General features: G+C 43.9%; 1 protein-coding gene across 1 annotated transcript in view; it reads left to right on the forward strand.

Annotated features, from left to right (window-relative positions):
• The first annotated feature begins 399 nt into the window (after window positions 1-399).
• The window catches only part of GLP2R (glucagon like peptide 2 receptor), an 82,541-nt gene continuing 62,488 nt past the window's right edge, over window positions 400-20,452 (forward strand). Inside the window, exons 1-3 of the mRNA XM_075014999.1 lie at window positions 400-459; window positions 994-1,095; window positions 16,284-16,377. Coding sequence (XP_074871100.1) covers window positions 400-459; window positions 994-1,095; window positions 16,284-16,377 — 256 coding nt within the window. The remainder of the gene's footprint in view (window positions 460-993; window positions 1,096-16,283; window positions 16,378-20,452) is intronic.

Below are 20,452 nucleotides of genomic sequence, written 5' to 3' on the forward strand. Positions count from 1 at the left end.
CACTCCCATATTCAAGATAGGCTTGAATATAAGCTGACAAGCTATAAATCAAATATATATGCTTATAGGATACAAAGCAGGCCATAATGTTTGCTTGTGACTTTCAGCATCCCTGAAACCAAGAGATTTCCACTGCAGAAGCAGCTGTGACTGTCACAGTGCCTCCCTCAGGGTAGTAATTTATTGACAGCCTGTCCCAGCAGGAAATTACTAACCCAGTTCTGTGCTCTGATTCAGCTACACTAGCTAGTACGTTGCAGGAGAGAGTCCAAGATCTAACTGCTTCCATCTGTTCCCCACACTTCATGTCCACCTGCTCAATGGGACTGTTAGAAAGACATCAAATATACTAAGAGTCGTCATAAAGTTGTGAAGGGTGGCAAAACTGCTGTGTTATGCATGGACCTGTTCCATGTCCCCATCACGCACTCAGTATGCAGGTTGAATGATGTGCACTCTGTGAGGCTCAAAATTATTCTGGCATAGTTGCTTTCAGTGTACTTTCTAATTTGTGTCCTGGTTCAGCAGAAGTTCTGTGCAAAGATTATTTTTTCTTTGTGTTTCCCTGCGGTTTGTATTTGAACAGCATGGCAAGTTTTTGAACATATAAGGGCTTGAATTTTGCACCCATTTAAGTCAAATGGCAAAACTATCAAGTAATATGGGAACAGGATCAGCCTCATAATGTTTAATGCTGTCACTACTTTTCATTGGCTGACAAACAACAGAAAGCAGGCATGCCTGCAAAATCCAAGTAAATTCCCTTTGCCTTGACACAGAGAAGTAAAAGGAAGTGAGAATCTCAAAACTCTGGAGGTTTCAGTGGATTTGCTGGCTTTATTAAATTGAGATCCATGAAATAGCCACATTTGTGGTATTGTCTGTACTTTTAAAAGTTCAGGCGTTAAGCTTTTTGCAGAACAGGGTGGAAAATTGGCTCTATTATACAGCAAAAGCACAGCTCGTAACTCTTGAACCAAGTTTATCACTAAGGGTATCTCCACTCATTTTGGGCACTGCTGCAGCATGAGATTCTCTTTCAGAATGTCTCCTGGATCTGTTTCTATTGTTACCACACTGTTTCTGGTAAAACAGGTAAGAAAATTTAATGATTGTTTTTTTTTTTTAAAACCTAGTCAGTCCTTTCACCAAATCTTAATATTTATAAATTGATATTTCTGTAAATGATACCTGTTTAACAATTTAAGCATTTGAAAATGCAAAAAAAATTGATTTTTATAAACCCCAGAATGTTGTTTTCCAATGTAGTGTTCGTATCCAGGTCAGATATTAGTATTTTTTCCTATTTTAATGTTGGCTTTATATTAAATAAATTGTTTTGAATTTCCCTAACATACTGCTTTCACTGCTAATTCTGTGTATCAATTTTAAAACTGTAGTTTGTTTAAAAAGAAAAATATTTGATATTTACATTAGTTTCTCTTACGTCTCTCTGCAATTCATTAAGGTTCTTTTAATTAAGTGAAGGATTGTAACAACATCACACTAATTTTTACCATAAATTCTTGACATATGTAGAATATAGACAAGTTTGAAATATTTCTTTTTGAAGTGTTTTCAGAAAATTCACTTCAAAGAACTCTTTTTAAATGCTATCTCTGAAATGAGGTAAGCAGATTTTTTTTTTTTTTTTTTTAAATAGCAGAAGGTACAGTAATAAGTTTCATTCTGTTCCGACTGAGATTAAAATACAGATTAACATTAATACGATTGGAGAAAATTTAACTTAAATTCAGTTTATAAGGAAACTGACAGATTTACCAGGGCTGAATGAAGCATATCTTTTTGAATGTTTCATGGATTTTTTTTATTTCCTTCTAAACTTTGTATGAGTAAATAAAATAAAGCTAACAAGTATCACTAAGGCTTTGAATTTTTGAGAGAACAAAATCATGTTGCACTCAGACAATTACAATCACATAAATGATTTCACATAGATGGTTAAACCTGAATCATCACTGTACTTTCCAAGAAATAACAAATAATAAGGAAGCATGAAGTGAAATTCTGGGCCTGTTGAAGTCCGAGGTAAAACTCATGAACTCATTAACTTAATTTTGTCCATGGTATATTTTTTTCATCCATATTCTCAGTAATAATATCAACTTTGATTCATATAGTAAACGTGAAGCGTGGTTTGGTGAAGAAGAGGAAATTCTAATTTATCGTATTCAGCCTCCTTGATTAAGGAAAGGTTTACAAATATTCAGTCTTCAGGTATTTGGTGGCATAAACAGTACAGTTTTGTTGTCTATGGCCTGTAATAATTCAGTTTGACGGGCCAGCAATTTCTCAGCATATTCAAAATGAACAATATTCCAGCATGAAGTATCATATTCCAATTAAACTGTATTGCTTTATTTCACCTTCATTTTACCAAGATTCATATTTTTAACCCTTCTGAGGTCAGTGGGTTAAACTCCCATTGACTTCAGTGGGCCCGGTCTTTCACACCTAACTTTTCGTGTCAGAAGAGATCATTGTGATTTGACCTCCTGCATAACATGGGTTGGAAAATATAATTAGTGATTCCCATGTCAAAGCTATAATCTGGCTGGGCTAATGCATATCTTTTAGAAAGAGGCAGTCTTGATGAAAAGATTCCAAGTGATGAAGAATCTGCCAGGTCCCAATTAAGTTGTTCAAAAGGTCAGTTGTTGAAAGGGTTGCTCAAAAAAAATTACGAGCTGGTATTCGGTCAGCTCCCTTATGCAGGACTGCCAGAGGCCCCGTCCTCCAGGCAGGGTTCCCACAGCTGGGGCTGCCGGCAAGGCTCCACACACCAGATGGCTTCCCGCCACAGGGCTTCTGGGGTCCTACCACTGCCCCTGGGGCTGCCGAGATGCTAGTACTGTGTAGGCACATATTGGCACAAACAAAGCACTGCCAAAGGTTACTTACGATCACTCTTAAATTCAGGCTAGAGAAGAGGTACAAAATTTTATTTGTGAGTAACCTGGTTAGGTCCAGTGATGGTATTTCCAGAGAAGATATGTGGACAAAGCTGGCAGCAGGCTTTGTTGCAGGGAAAGGTTCCAGGACTGGTGTTCCTGGGGTATAGACTGTGGCTGTTAGTAAGGATCCTCATGAGGTTGGGAGGTTGTCTGTAGCAGAGAACAGGCATGTTGAGTCTGTTCTGGTCTGGCTATGGTCTGAAGAAGTGGGTCTGTCCCACCAAAGCTCACCTAATAAACTATTTTGCTAGTCTTTCAAGTGCTACTTGACTGCTTTTTGCTTAAAATTTTATCTGGCTTCAGCTTCCAGACATAAGATTGTCTTTGATGTTGGTCTACCAAATTAAATAGCCTTCTACTAACAGAGAAATGTTATCCCAATGTCAATCACTCTTTTTTAACTTTTGTTATAGATATGGTAATTACTAAAATAATCCAGTAGGTTTGACCTGATTAAATTATTTTGGGAGTCAACTGTTTTAAGACTATAAATGTTTATGGGTTGTTGTGAGATTGTATGGAATTTGTTTAGGGTGAGGTCAGAATTGATGCAATGTCTAAGAAGAGTGAGCAAACTCTTTACATTGGGCCCTACTTTTTATCCCCGCAATTAGCAGGGTCCCCCCAACCTGTCTGATGTAATCCGAACCGACGGACATTTCACTTATGCTCATATGAGGGGGGGAAAAACTAACATTTTGGCATTTGTAAGAAAATAAGTATGTAGAATGTAAAAACTTTATTAATCAGTATATTAATATGAATACACATAGCAGTCATGTAGCACTTTAAAGACTAACAAAAGAATTTTAGATGATGAGCTTTCATTGGGGTCTTTTGTTACTCTTAAAAGTGCTACATGACGGATACAGACTAACATGGCTACCCTTCTGTGATTTATACATAAAAACTGTAACATATTTCAACATTTTTAATAAGATAGGTGAGCCTGAGACCCATCTGTACCCAGCTTACCTGCCCCCCCCCCACTTTGTACACCCCTGCTCTAAGAAGTATTGTGAGCTTGAAAAGACAATGGTGAGCAAAGTGGCAGGCATAAGTTGGATAATGTGTAAAGTGGAATTCCTAGGGAGTTTTGAGTAGTAAAGGGACTTTGAAGTTGCCCCGGCACTTCGAAGTACCAGCGGGTGAGCTGTGGCTAGATGCAAACTGGTACTTTGAAGTTTAAAACGTCGAAGTTGCTGCAGGGGAGGGGATTTGCTTAATGAAGTGCTGCATATGCAGTGCAGCTCTTCATTAGTAAACTCGCAACTCTACTTACCATCCTCCCTTGGAAGGAGGGTGGTAGTGTAGACACAGCCTAAGAGTGGGAATTGCCATAAGTGAAAACAAGTACCCTAAAAGGGAAAAGCAGAGAACAGCCTCAACAGTCTTTTTGGTAAAAGAATAACAAATGAGTTACGAAAAGCTAACGAGATGGGCTTGTTGAGCTATACAGAGAGAGAGAGAGAGACAGCTTAACACTGAGCACCTATGAACAGTCAGCTGGTAGATTTGCTTTATATTAACGACTAGAGAAGAAAACTTGTCTAAGCTGGTGGGGAACTTCCAGCCCATAGGCAGAGAATCCAGCATGTGAGGAAAATCTTGGATCCAAGTTCTTGGTGGGGGGGGGGGGGGAGTGGGGAGCAGCCACCAGAGGCAGCAGCCATGCTCTGTCAAGACTGAATACATCACTGCATTTGTTGAGCACAGCTCAGCAGGAAGACCAGGAGATGCTGGAACCAGAGAGGGATCAAGTGCTTTGGAAACCCAACGGTTTGAAAGTTAGGATCCAGAGAGAGCAGAGCAGGAGAGCTGTGCCAGTACAAGAAAGAACGGGAGAACTAGTGCCCTCATGAGGACCACATCTGAAAAGAGTTGGGACAATCAATGTGCTATATGTGGCCATCAGGGTCAATTTCCAAGGGATTATCCAGTCTGGTGTCTACGGCATAGTGCAGTGCTGGAAAGATCTGGTGAACTGCAGTCTCCCAGAGTTATCTGTGTGGCTGAAGCTCCAAAGGGGAAGTGGATGAGAGGGACAGGAGTCACCCAGCCAGTTCTCTAGGCTATGTCTACACTACAAAAATAACTTTGAAGTTGTTTACTTCAAAGTTGAGCATCTACACACACCCTACTTCTAAGTTAAACTTTGATGTAGGGCACTACTCCATTCCTGGGAATAGAGTAAGGACTTCTAAGTTGGGTTTCCTACTTCCAAGTAAGGGAAAAATGTGTGTAGACTACTTTGAAGTAGTGCCTAACTTCGAAGTTAGTTCCTAATGGCATGTAATGATCATGTTGAGTCATTTGCAGCACAGACCCCCTCCCTCATGACATACAGGTGGCAGCTGAAAGTGACAGTTTACATAAATGAAGATAAACTACAGACTTGCTAAAATGATAGTTAAGCCCCATATTGTAAAACCTAATCAAATGCCCAATACCTGAAATGTGGGTTAAACTAAGATCTCTTTCTCTACCTACAGTAGAAATTTTTATGCAGATTCAGGAAGGATGGGGGCACTGAGTGCAGGTGTACTGTCTCATATCATTTGCGTTTGATGAATGATGTTTGAAAGCAGAAGGCCCCTACAGGGGACTGTGTTCGCCAGAAAGTCCCAACTCTTCTCAAAGGTCGTCCTCCTGACACTGGTTCTCCTGCTCTTTTTTTTTTTTTGTACTGGTGCTGGCACTCGCAAGCTACTCTCTTGTTCCTAATTTGTCATTGCTTTCCTTGAAGAGTGACCTGCATTCCTAGCTCCCAGGAGTATGACCGTGCAGTAAACCCGGGGCTGGATTAACCCCTTTGGGGGCCCAGAGCTAGTAGATTTTTGTGGAGGCACCTAGGCTTCAAGGTGGGGCCAAGATGAGGGATTCAGGTTGACACAGGAGGATGGATTCAGGAGGTGATATGGATTCAGGATCTGACTGTGGAGTACAGATTCTGGGGTGGATTTTGTGATATAGCATTTAGGATGCAGGAGGGGGCTCCAGGATGGGGCTAAGGGATTTGGAGTCAGGAAGCGAGCTCAAGGAAGGAGGTTGGGATGGAGCATGACAGGGACTCAGGACTGGGAGTACAGATTGGAGGGTGCTTACCTGGGGCAACTCCTGTTTGGTGAGGGGGAAGAGATGGCTTTCTGCTGCCCCAAGCTCACCTGCAGGCTTGACCCTGCTGCAACTTGTATTGGCTGCAATTCCTGGCCAATGGGAACTGCAGGCGTGGAACATCCAGGCAAGGGCACCGAGGGGAAGAGCTACCTGGTGCTCAGAGGGATGTCTCCAGCTCGGGGAGGGGAGGGAGGCTGCAGAAGAATGACTGTGTTTGGAGTCACCTCCCCCATGCCCACCATGAAGAGCTAGCCTGAACATGGGCTTTAGGGGCTGCAGCCCAGGCCTTGGGCTAAAGAGCTCCTCCTTAGCTCAGGGCTGCAGCTCTTAAAGACCCTTTCCTAATCTGGCCCTCAAGTGGGCCAGATTAAAAGGAGAGTTGTCCAAATGAGTGCAGCTTTCTATGGGGTGCACATTGTTTGTAGCTCACCTGTTCTTGTCATTATGGGCCACTCCATCACAAGTTGTGCCATCTACAAACTTCACCAGTAATGATTTTGTTTTCTTCCAGTCCATTAATAGTTATTGGATAGTATTAGTCAAACACAGGTCCCTAGAGAACTTGATTAAAATCCTCTCGTTGGATGACAACTTCAGATTTGCTATTACCTTTTGAGATCTGTATCTTGGGACACTGTTCAATATATGTAACATATACTGCATTGATTTTTGTATCATGTTACTCTTTTAATCCAAATGGCATGCAGCATTAAGTCATTGATTTAGTGGGGATTAGACTACATGACCTTCTGAGGTCTCTTCCAACTGCAATCTCCTATGATTTTATGGTCCTATAAGTCTGACAGATTTTGATGTCAACATTTGCCATCTACTGCTGTTTCAGTTTCTGTGCCTATGAAAGCTTACAACTGAAGCAGAAAATATAATGAATGTGTCCTTGTAACTTTGAGTTCTACTCCCTACTGTGAAGATTATCCAGAACTCCTTTCTCAGCATGTGTTGCAATAGCTGGGACTAAGAGCAGGAGCCAGATAGCAGCCCTGAGAGTTCCTTGGTCATTTACCCCTGTTTATAATAAACCAAACTTGTGTCTATTAAATGAAGCATATTTTTCTACAAATATGTCATCTCCATTTCCTTGCCCCTTAAGATGAGGTTCACTGACCAATTGATCAAGGATCTTTTCTGGTTGCCTACATTTTGGAGACCATGTGAGAGAAAAGTCAAGATTTTTTTTATTTTTTTTTTTTTCCATCATGGCTCTTGTAAATATTCTGTCCTTATTTTGCAAACTCCTCATGTGAAGAATATTTAGTGTTTCTACTCCAGATGATTTAAAGCAAGGGTGGCCCACAGTCATGAGCCTGGACATAGTGCTGGGGGAAACAAGGAGCTGAAGAAACAGTCCTCTTTGAGCTGTTTAAAACACTTATGTTCTCAGAAAAGAAAGCTCAAGTTCCTTCTTTTTAGCAGTGGAAGCGATTTATGGTGGCTGGTTTTTAGCACAATACAGAGGTATTTGGAGCATTGGTCAAAAAGAATTATTAGCTCAGCACTACCTCCACTTTAAGACCTTCTCTCAAAACCTTCAACCCATCTCTAGCCGTGGGTCATTAAACATCTCATTTGTATGTGCTAATTTTGGGGGATTAAGAAATTCATACCAAAAGGATTTACTCTCACTTAAGGAAGGTTGCTGTGGTTGTACCTGATAAAGGAACATTAAAAAGCAAAAATATCTTGAGGCAGCATTCACACACAACCTAAAACCAGTTTCTAAGCATTAATTCATTGCCATTATGAAACCACCAACCCATTACAACTCTTTCTGGCATACACTTTTCCATTCAATAGCCCTGTTACCCTCAATTCACACTGAAGAATTGAAAAATCATGGAGAAATTTTGTGAAGGTGGGTAACAATGTGAAGTCTCATTTAAGAGCTAGGTGTTATTGACTTAACTTCTGTTTTATAAATATTACAGACAGGTACTAGAGCTGCTAGTAGGCTCTGAAAGTAATGGATAAGATACAGATGTATCCTCGGGGGGGGCTATCTGTGCGAACCCACCCAATCTTCTAACCCTCAGTTAATTTGGCACAGATTTTTAAAGGCATTTAGGCATTGCTGTGCTGATGGGACCTTCAGGTCAGGACTATCTAATCCTAGAAGCATGCAGAAGTCAGCTAGGAGAGGAGTTTGTGACACACAGAGGTGAAGCCCCTGGATGTGGTTATGCAGACAGGACTGTTGAGGTGGACTGTGTTTAGGGCACCTTTTCTAGGCCCCTCCCCATGTGAGGTGAGCAGAGGAGATCCTAAATAGGGCTGCTCAGTCACGGATGCTGCAGCTGGACCATTCTACCACCTCAGTCCTCAGAACGACTAATACATATGTCCACCGCCTAGAGGCTGGTCTGTAACTAAAAGCTTCCACACTTCACAATTCCGATTCCATCAGCTTTCACCAGTTGCTGTAGGGCTTCAGTTTAGGAGAGTAGTACACATAGGAGGTGGCCTGTGCATGATTTATTTTAACATGGGGGAATGTTGCACTGCAGCCACCACACAATCCTTGATGGATGGAAGGTCCTGGTCAAATGGCATGGGATCCATGATGATTGTGAGTCCTGTCTACTGCAGCCTTCATCCACCTTCACAGTTGTTGTAATATTACCTTTGCTATCCTCCACCTGTTCTGCCGTTGAGGACTTAGGATTGCTCTTTATCTGGACCCTCTCCTTTGACCTTGCTGCCATGGGTGACCCTGCTGGGAGTACGAGACTCCCCACAGCATTACTCTTGGGTACACTGGAAAACACAAGCTCACTCACCACAACAAGGTGAGGATCTGGAGCGAGAAGCCAGACCCCTCTGCTGCCTGACCCCTTTGGCCCTGCCACATGACCACCCCTGTGGCCCTGCAGCCCCAAACAGTGGCAGCCAGACCCTCCTGTTTGCCTGACACCCCCTCTGCTGGCCCCAAACCGTAGCAGCCTGAACCTCCCTCCCACTCAGAGCCCCAAACTCCCTCCAGCCTTTAACCCTCCCCAACCCAAGGTTCACTCACCTTTCACAAGCAGCGCCACCTGCTGCCACTCCTTCCTCAAGTTAGGAGCCCTAGGAACCTATCAGAGACTTTTACATGTAATTTAATAGGAATTTAGTTCCCCTCTTACGAGTTTCTGTCTAGAAGCAGAAAGTTGGAACCAATTGTGGTTGTATAGCGAGGGATGAGTGTATCTATTCCTTTCTTAATGATTCCCAACATTTACTTAGCTTTTTTGACTGCTGCTGCACACTGAGTAGATGTCTTCAGAGAGCTATCCACAGTGATCCCTCCCTGAACCCACATGGACAGAACTTAGCCCTGCTCCCTCTCCTGAAAGTGAGGGACTACCTGTATAAAAACTCCAGCCAGAAGCCCAGTTGGGCCCTAGCCACCGGAGGAGATAGATGCTGATCCGGCCCTTCAAGAAGCTGAAGACAGGCCGGGACTTCTGGGCCCATAACTAGACTTCCCCAAGAAGGGTGTACCAACTGGGACAGAGACATCACTCTACCCAAACATAGATAAACTTGACCAGCTACTCAACAAGTTATGATCAGAGGGGGGAGGTTTGGAGGTGGCCCAAGGATAGGTGGGTCAGCATATTGTGGTGTGGATCCCAGCTGACACCAGTGGCAGAGTGCTCTGACACTAATAGGGTCCTGGTGTAACAGTATAACCAATATGGTTTCTCTAGCCATTTTGAGAGGCTTATAGCTTGTCTGCAACCAGACTAAAGAGCAGCAGCCATTAACTGTGAAGCTACAAGTCACATACTCACATTCCATCTACATTCCAGTACAATATTGCCACATCAGGCCGTCAAGAAGACGACCATATCCTAATGCCACCCATTGTTAAAAAGATCTCAAGATGGGTAAACAAAACTTAGTTAACAGCATTTCGTCTGGCAGGCAACAACTTATCAATAGCTGAGGTGGAACCACCGTTCTCTGATTATTGTCTTCATTTTTCTACTGTCTTCTGTATATTCTCTGTCTGGTTCATAATTGCTCCTGTCTGCTGTATAATTAACTATGTTAGGTGTGTAAATCAGTTAAGGTGGTGGGTTATGATTACTTAAGTAATTCTGTTACCATAGGCTATGATTGGTTAGTAAAATTGTACAAAAATAACTGGTCAAGGTATAGCTAAGCAGGAGTCAAGTTTCACTACTTGACCTGGAATCCAAGAGGGAAGAGAGAAAAACAGAACATCAAGGAAAGAGAAGAACAGGACGTCCAGAAAGAAAAGAACAGGACATCAAACAGGAAGGAAGAAGGAACCCCTTAAGGAGGACTCACCCCCAAGACCCTGAGGTGCAGCAACCAGCATCCAGAGAGGGATTTTTGTCTGTCCCAGTAGTGGAAGTCTGCCCGCCTTATCGGGACTGGTGAGCATGATACTGTATGCTTAGCATGTATTCTGCTTTCTTGGCAATTCTAAATAAATAGAGAATAAGAATATTACTGTGTAAGGCTTTTTCAGTGGCACAGTTCCTGCATACCTGCAGGGAATTATGCCCTGAGTCCTAGGAATTGGGTAAGGGTGGGAGTTTAAATTAACAGGGTCATGCCTTGAGCCCTGCAGATTGGGTAAAGGTGTGTATGTCACTGAGTGTGGAAGGGATGAGAAATTTGTGTGGGTAGCACTGGGGTGCAGTAGAGTGGGTGGGCCTGTGCCACTAACTTGGGGATGGCAGTCTCCCCCTCTCACTATTGTAGGCACATGCCTGGGCCTGTTGGCCCTCAGCCTTGCGAGGACCTTATCCCAAATAGTTTGCTGCCCTGCCCTGCACTGAACCTGGGCCTAGTGACTCTACACGGACCTGTTTGTTTGCCCCACATTGAACCAGGGCCTGGGCTTAGCTTAGTGACTTTACCCTGAACTCTTGTTTGTTTGCTGCCCTGCCCTGATCCAGGGACTAGGCCTAGCGATTCTACATTGAACTCCTCTGTTTGTTACTCCACCCAGAACCAGTGTGTGGACCTAAAAAGGCCTGAGCGCAGGCCCAAGACTAGGCCTTTTCTGTCTGCCAGCCCCAAGCACTGTTCTGAGCCCCAGGACTAAACTTTGCTGGCTGAGAGCAACTTTAGCCCCCTTGTGACCAAGGCAGCAATAACTCTGCAGGCAGCTCTGGCTAAGAGACTGTGCATGCAGGATTGCAACTGTGAAAGTCTCCTCCACCTCAGGGATAACTGTAGATGAGTCTTTGCTAGTTTTTCAATTGACTTACTTGAAACTGGGGTATCGGAGTTGCCAGCGAGATCTTCTGGAGCAAGGGTTAGGCTGTGTCTACACCACGAGATAAAATCGAATTTGAAGGAGTTAGCTCGATATTACAATATAGCTGTCTTTACAGTTAATACTATTATCTCGATTTATTGAGCCATAATACCAATAACAAATATCAATATTATGGGACAGATATAATGTCAATTTCAAATTTAAAATCTTGAATCAAGGCTAGTATGGAAGTGCAGTGTCCTTAATTCAAATTTATTAGCCTCCAGAAGTGTCCTGTATGTATCCCACAAAACTATGCGGTGACCCTCCATGTATGGCTGCTTCATTGTGTGCTGCTCTCCATCCAGGTGTGCAGGAAGATGGTCACAGGGAGCCTGTGAAGTTTTGATAGAATTAGAATTGGAATTCAGTAGTGCCCAGCCCTGCCAATATAAAGGGCTCCCATTATGAAAGAATTCTTTGCCCATCTCGTTGCCTGGTTAGCCATCTACTGCAATCATGAGCACTCAGGGTAGTGATCTGCCTAGTACATCTCAGGGTCACAAGAGAGCCCCAGCTTGGACCCACCAGGAGATTCTGGATCTTGTTGTGATTTGGGGAGGCCAGTTGGTGGTGAAGAGACTTCATGTGGCCAAGAGAAACATGGCAACTATGATCGGATGTCGTGTGAGATGACCACCTGAGGTTACTCCTTGGACTCAGTGCAGTGCCGGGTGAAGGTGAAAGAACTCTGGCAAGCCTATCAAAAAGTCTGGAAAGTTAACTAGCGGTCAGGGCAGCTACATGTGTGTGCTGCTATTATGAACAGCTGCACATGCTTATGGGGAGCGACCCCACCACAGAGCCCAGTCTGAATTATGACACTTTTGGAGCGCCTGGTATGGAGTTTGGGGTGAGCCTGGAGGAGCTGGGTGGCCTGGAGGAAGAGGGCAACAGAGAGGAGGAAGTTCTGCCAGACAGCCCGGAGCTCTTCACCATAGACATGGAATTGGTCCCCTCCATGGCGTTCCCCTCCACGCCAATCCTCGAGCCTCCTGGACCAAGCAGTTCAGGTGAGTATTGTGCATGCTAGAAGCAGGTTGGGGATGCGTATAGTCATATTATTGTGCATGGGTACAGGTTTGCTAGCTATGCTTCTGTGCCCCTCAGAACAGCATGTTAATGTTTCTTGGGATGGAGCACTTTTCCGTTTTGGAGATCTTTTCCAAGGCGTCATCCAGGTACTCTTGTATTTTTTTCCCACAAGGTTCCTGGGCAGGCCTGACTTGTTACAGCTTCCACAGTAGCGCATCTTGCCACACCAGGCAGCTAGATAGTGATTTGGTGTTACGGTGCCACATATCATTTTAGCACATTTTCCAGGCTTTTGGTCACACAACATGAGTAGGTGTTCTTTCTCCATATCTGTTAGTTTTTGGAGGGTGACATCTTCTTTGGCAACCTGCAGAAGCATGGGAATTTGTATGTGCCCCAGGATACCTGGCCAAAACACATGGCAGTTTCCCCTGCTTTGCAGCCCACCTCTTCCCCCGAAAAGTGGACAGTTGTATATAGCTTACTATGTCCACAAAGAAATGTGCTGGATAAGTGATGGCAGCTGATGTATTGTGAAATGCATGCTTACTATCCCATCCTTAATAAGCCTTCAGTAAGTTAGTTTTCCCTGATAGTAGACACAGAGACCCATTTGTTCAATTTCAAAGCACATTATGTGAATTGTATCTTAATTCTGGCCTTCGTTTTCCAGAGTCAATGGCCAGCCTAGGAGAGAGGAGCAGAAAAAGAAAGAAGTGCAAGCAGGATGTTATCCTGCATCACGTGGATAGGAATGAAGCTGAGTACACCAAGCTGCAAAGGATACTGCTCAGTGGCATGAGAGTCAAGCTGGGTTTCAGCAGAGAATGCTTGACTTCCAGCAGCAGCAAGCGGCAAAGCAGAGTGGAGCTGCAGTAAAGCTCATAATGGCAGTTGTGGAGCAAACAGAGGTCTTGCGCTCCCTGCTGCAGCTGCACAGGGACTTGCAACACAGCAGTGCAGGAGCCAATACCTGCTGCCCAGAGTCCCTTGAGGAGAGGTCACCCACCCCCTGTTGTCGCAGTCCCTGCACGCAAGGAGGGAGGGCAAGGATAGCCTGCTGCTCCAGCCCCTAGGGTCACTGCAAAAGGCTCTTCAGGCACTCTTAAAATCATTCCTGTGAGCTCAATGTGATGGTTTTTATTTTTGGTTGGGTTTTTTTTTTTTTTTTTGGCATGCAGCAGTGGGGGTGGGTGGGAAACACAAATCATTGTGGGGGTTGGAAGAGGGCTGAAGGCACAGCTGTCCACTGATACACCATGGTCTGCAACAGATGTGCAGGTGAGGGAACTGGGTGCTTGGAGGAGGGCTGAAGGTACAGCTGCCCACTGATACTCCGTGATCTGCAGTAGACACGTGGTGGAGGGAACTGGGGAGTTGGGGGAGGGTTAAAGGCACAGCTGCCTGCTGATACTCCCAGGTCTGTAGTGGATGCGCAGCTGAGGGAATTGGGCGGGTTGAGGGAGGGCCCTCGTCTGCAGTGGACATGCAGCTGAGGGAACTGAGTGGTTGGGGGATAGCTGAAGGCATTCTACTTACTGCAGTTTAACCCTCTGCCACCAAGTGAAAACTTTCATTCATTAAGATTTATTGGCTTTTTGTCAGAGAAATACACCATTAGCATGTGCATTACAGATTATTCGTGAAGCTATTTTTTTTTTGAGTCATTTATGGCTGCTTCCTCAGCATGGCTACTGGTGGATGGTTGCATAGGTGATTGGGAGTAAGCTCCACCTATGGCCTCAGCTTCAGAATTCCAGATAGACATGACTGTCTCCTGCCTGGATTGACATAAGTTGTGCAAAACAGTGCATGCTGCAGTAACGGTGGGGACATTAGTTTAAGAATGGTCCAAACGGGTCAATAAGCATCTGAACCTCATTTTTTAAATGGCCAAAGGCCCATTCCACCACCATTCTGCACCTGCCGAGTCTGTGATTGAAGCTTTCCTTCCTGGGGTTCAGGGCTGCGTTGTAGGGCTTCATAAGCAGGGTCACCCAATATAACAATAAGCATCTCCACACTGCCAGTCGTGGTTTTCCAGTTGGAGTGGGGACAGCAGGGAGAGTCACATCCAGGAGCTTTCTGTACAGTCCAGCGCTTCAGAAGATGCGCACATTGTGAACCCTCCTCAACCAGCCAACGATGATGTCTGTGAAACAACTTTTGTGATCGACCAACCCCTGCAGCACCATCAAGAAGTACCCCTTTCAGTTTATATACTCAGAGGCTAGGTGGTTGGGGTCCATGATGGGGATGTGCCCATTTGTTGCCCCAGTGCAGTTAGGAAACCCTTTGGCAGCAAAGCCATCCACTATTGCCTGTACATCTCCCAGGGTCACAGTCTTCCTGAGGAGATGCCAGCAGATTGCATGGGCCACCTACATCACCATGGACCCCACTGAAGATCTGCCCACCCCAAATTGATTTGCTACTGACCAGTAACGGTTAGGCATTGTGAAATTCCACAGTGCAATTGCCACTTGCTTCTGAACCATTAAAGCTGGCCTTGCTGTTGTGTTGCTGTGCTTCAGGGCAGGGGCCAGCACATCACAAAGTTCCATAAAAGTGAACTTGCACATGCAGAAGTTCTGCACCCACAGCTGGTTGTCCCAGGACTCCAATACAGTGTGGTCCCACCAGCGTGTGCTGTCTCATGAATCCAAAACGGCCACTCCACTGTATCCAGGGCAGCCAGTAGCTCTGAGTTCTTGGACCGTGGTTGGGAGATTTGCTCTTCCAAACCATCCTTGTTGTCGTCAGCAGCAGCTCCATTACGATACCAAATCGTCATTGAGCTTTGCAATTGTTGGAACAAAGTCTGGACACCACGTATGAAGCAAGCAGGAGGGTTTATTACACACGGCACTGGTGGAGATTGAAGAAAAAATTGCACAACAGCCAGTGTGGTTGCTGAAATGATGCATGCTATGAGTTGAAGCATTTGAGGATCCAAGCCTGTGCTAGAATGCTGCAACAGGAAATGGCGCACTCTCCAGTTTGTTTTCACGCAGTTACTGGTATTCTGAATTCTTGGACAGTGCTTGGAATTCTGAGATTCAAACATGAAACGCCCACAACCAACCAGGGCTAAGGCACTATGGGATAGGTACCCACAATGCACTGCTCATGCTGTCAAACTTGCACAGGGCTATGGGGATGTGGAGACTTGACGTAGGAAAAAAGGTGGGTCGAATTTCCAGAAGCTTTGTGGACACTTAATTCAAATTCATGATATCAAACTTAAATAATCAAATTTGTTAAAAATCAAATTTATATCATAGTTTCGACACAGCCTTAGTGTCTGTCGTCTGACAGAAATATGTTGAGAGGGGCTTACCTCTTTAAAAGTGATGTTAACAGCCAACATTATTTATTTGCAATTATACTAAGCTGCAGGGAAGGAGCTTGCAGCCAGTGCTTTGAGAATCTTCAACAATCTGTAAAATACTAAAATAGTATTAAAATTAGTGTAAAATAGTCATAAACCAGCATCCACCTGAATTATTTTCAGTCATACCAAGAAAAGATCCAGTCAAAACATGAATATTCCATAAAGATTAGTAGAAGATAATCTAATTATTAAAAGCTTGAAAATATCCCAGGACTTTTGAGGAATAGCACACAGTTTCTACAGTACATCTCTGCAGATTGTCAAACTTCCACTTCAACAAAAATGTATTGTGTGAGGGGAAACGTAACAGTGTATTTCTTGGCCAGGGAAAAGGTGGCAGCCTGTAACTTTTTTTTTTTACATAAAATTACTTATTTCAACTGTTAGAGTAGTAGTAAACTATCTCACAAAACAATATGAAGTTCCAACTCAGTTTGTTAATTTACAATATTTTCATTATGTGCAGGTCTCGGGCTCCCTGCTGAAGAAAACAACGACTAGCTGGCTTAACTATAAAAAAAAATGCTTGAAAAAGTTGCAAGAATCTGCAGTAGAAACTGGTAAGAAAATAAAATGGGGTAACCACATTGTGTTCAAACAGAAATGTATTGAACCATATTGCAGAGGCATATTTTTATTCACAATTTTAAGATTCAAGACCAGAAAGTTCTGCTAAAAATAGACAAACAGAAGAATGCCATCAAGTTAGGGTTAAGATCTTATTGTGCTTGGACAACATAATGAAACCAGCTTGAACTTCAGAAAATTGTTCATAATTCCAGGTAAATGCCAGGTAACTGTGGAGCAAGATGAATTTTCAGGAGATGAAATTTATAAATGACCCTAATTAAACAAAGCAGTTAGAACCCAGTGAAGTAACAAGGTTTGCCACCTGTCACTGATCACTCTGGCTACATCTGCACTAGCCCCTTCTTTATGGAAGGCGCATGGAAATGAGGGAGTTTGGAAGATGCTAATGAGGCTCTGACATGAATATGCATCGCCTCATTAGCATAATGGTGGCTGCATGCAATGCAAAAGTTCTGCTTTTGGAATGCACGCTGCCCATGTAGACAGGGGCCTTTCAAAAGGACCCCCCCCCCCCAGACTTCCAAAGCCCCTTCTTCCTATTTGGCTTTAACAAGAAGGGGCTTTGGAAGTCCAGGGAGGGAGGGCGGTTCTTTTGAAAGGCCCTCGTTTACATGGGCGGCCTGCATTCTGAAAGCAGCACTTCTGCATTGTGTACAGCCACCATTATGCTAATTAGGTGCTGCGTATTTGTCAGTGCCTCATTAGCATCTTCTGAACTCCCTCATTACCATGCGCCTTTGTGAAAGGAAGGGGCTTGTGTAGACATAGCTTCTGTGTTGCATTCCTTCACCTCCATTCATCTCCTAAAGTCTGTTGCAGCCCTAGGATTCTGTTTTTTGTCTATGCAAATCCTGAGCTTGATTCCAGTTAAGTCAATGGTAAATTTTCCACCAGTTACAATGTGTACAGATTCGACTCTTTGGGAATGGGCATGTCTCTTTGCACAGAGTCCGAGCACAGTGGGGGTCTCTGCATGCTGCTACAACTATTAATAAACTAAGTAGAGTGACCATGTTTCCCAAAGGGAAAATGGGACATTTTGTGGGGCTAGCCCATTGTGTCCCATCACACATTAGTTTTAGGTCCGTTTGCATGTTGGGCTGGCTAAAGTTGTTCACCTGAACCCCTTCCCTACCGTGGTTGGCCTAACTCACTGGCCCAAGCACGTCCCTTCCTTTCCCCACCATCCCTGCTGCAGGGCTAGTGTCACTGCTAGTTTGAGCCTTGTCATTCCCACCACCGCCACCATGTGAGGCTAGGGTTGGCATCACTGGTTGCTCATGCCCTGGCTGACCTCCTTCCCGCCCATCATGCATGTTCCTCTGCATTCATTTTTTGACAAAAATGGGCGTCTGAACCATTTGTACTTGTCAACTGATTAAGCTGGCCAGAGCAAATGGGACAAATGGCCACTTGTGCCAAAAAATCAGAACAGCTGGGACAGCACTTAAAAAGGAACTTCCTGGCCAAAATGGGACATAGTCAGCTTAAAACGAAGTATTGATCTTATAGTACCCACCTAAGATAAACGTGTATTCTTGTTATTTAAAGAATTATAGTTTGTCATAACACAGCTGGAACTTTCTATCAAGTAACTATTTCCATCAGTCATTTAAAAATTGAAACAAACATTAAATTTGTATACAAATATCCTCGCTGTCAGTGTTCTATGATGTTATTTAGCTGTAATTTATTCCTAAATGTCTTGTAAGAGCCCAATAAGTAGTGGAAGTGTTGGAAATGCTGCTAGACATTATTGACCTCCTGTGGTCCAGCAAATTCTCTCATTTGACGTTGGTCGGGTCGCTAGGGTACCAAACTAGAGAGGTTCAATCTGTAGTGTGAACTGGGCGATAATTTGCATCATAAACACTGTTCCAAAGTAGTCAGTGATGTCAAATCTGAGTTGTGTAACAAGCCTCCCAGTTAAGTCTTAATAAGCTCTGTTGTTACACTGTGGAAAGATACAAGGTCAAATGTTTCTCAGATCCTTAGGCAGGGCTTACAACACTAGGTAAAAGTGCCTGACTCCATCCTCTCTTGACGCTACTGGGCTTTGGCCCTTGCATCGCCTTGCCTAGAAAGTGCAACTGTGTCCCTTAGTCAGAGCATAGCAAGCACAGTTCTGCTGCTCTTGATTCACACAACAAAGATGATAACCCCTTAAGGTGAATAACCTACTATAATAACATACTCTAAGGTGGGTTCATAACTGCCTGGATAACCATTCTCAGAGGGTAGTTAGTAACAGTTCACAGTCATGCTGGAAGGGCATGACAAGTGGGGTTTTGCAGCATTCCGTTTTGTAACTGATTCTGTTCAAAATCTTCATCAATGATTTAGATATTAGCATGGGGAGTATGTCTACTCAATTAGCAGGTGATACCAAGCTGGAAGGGGTTGCAACAGCTTTGGAGGATAGGGTCAGAATTGGTCCCAATTAATCAATTTTTCCAAAACAGGCTAGGAGCCCAGTGCATGCAAATTCATCATTAATCTCCTGAGCATTACTCATCAATATGACCCGACTAGTCAACACGTTATCAGTGGCAGAGTATAAGAATGGAACCAGTAGTTGATATCTCAATACTAAATTGGTCAGCCACAGAGCAGTAACATTCTGGGGTGTGTACCCTCCAGACGGCAATAGTAACTTGTTTCTCAATGCATACGTGGGCACCACATATTTGATCCAGAGCCACTGCAGTTCCAGGTTGTGCAAAGATACAGAAAAAGATAGTCCCTCTCATCCTGCAGTTCTCTTGTCACTGAAGAGCTTGGTCTTCCCAGGTCTACAGATGAGTCTGTCCAGAAATCCACTCTGGTCTCCTTTGCCCAGCAATGGTGCTTCACCCTATGTAGGTGATCCAGGACTTGGTCTCTCTGACTGGTCATTCCATATTCTTTATGGGAATAGGCTTCTGACTATAAGTATGACAAAACTAGATTGTGTTGGGCAAGATACTTCATGCAAGATATTATTGGACATCTGCTAAATATGATTATCCCATTTGTATGCATGTGTCATTCCTATATGCAAATTTAGAAACATGAAGTATAAATCGGTTACTGATATAGTGGTGCAAAGTGAGGGCCATTAGTAATAGTCGTGGAACTTAATGGCCTAATACTCGGGATACTGATCGGTTACTACACTTTTTCCCCCCCCCCCCCCCCCCCCCTCTGTAAGCCTGGGAGGAGGGGCTATGATGGCTCCTACCAAGACAAGTGACCAGGTCACCTGATGCTGGGATTCATCTTGGATGCTGTATTCTTCCACAAGCACATAAGGAAAGATTAAACAAGAAGAAAAAAGATTATGGCTTTTGCAGAACCTATTTAAGGGTGGAGAATGAGGTCATCTAGGGCAACAGTTCTCCTTCACTGCCCCCCCCAAAGATAATAGCTGAAAACATCCAAGACTGGACTTGGGAAGGATTGGGCCCGGGCCAGAAGGCTTTCTAGTCTGTGAAAGATGCTCTATGAGAAGAACTATCACTGTCTTTCACTCCAAAACCACCTTTCAGCAATTACAGCCTTCCACCCACTTATAGAAGGCTTTTCAGTGTTCACTCATCTGATTGTAAAAAGGTTTTGCGAAGGCTTACAAAACGTTATGCCTCCTTGTAAACCTATGCCTCCAGCTTGGGGCTTGAAACTTGTCCTTCATACCTTGATAGGACCGCTGTTTGAGTAAATGGCCACATGTTCTTTAGCTATATTAACAGTGAAAACCCCGTTTCTAGTGACTATAACATCAGCATGGTGAGCAAGGTAGGTGCTTTGACTGAATCTCCATCATACACAATTTTCCACAAACATGAAGTGGTATTATGACCCCATCCTTCCTTTCTACTGAAAGTATGCTCTCCATTCCACATCAATGAACCTATAATCCTTCCTACCTTTTACCCTAAGGCTCACGCTTCCCATACAGAGGCCAAACTGTACACACTAGATGTCAAAAGGGCCATGTCTTTCTATTTAGACAGGACAGGGTCATTTAGAAAATCACAAAGACTATTCTTACCCATTGCAGGAAGG

This window comes from Carettochelys insculpta, chromosome 20, assembly GCF_033958435.1.
Source record: "Carettochelys insculpta isolate YL-2023 chromosome 20, ASM3395843v1, whole genome shotgun sequence".
Lineage (NCBI taxonomy): Eukaryota > Metazoa > Chordata > Testudines > Carettochelyidae > Carettochelys > Carettochelys insculpta.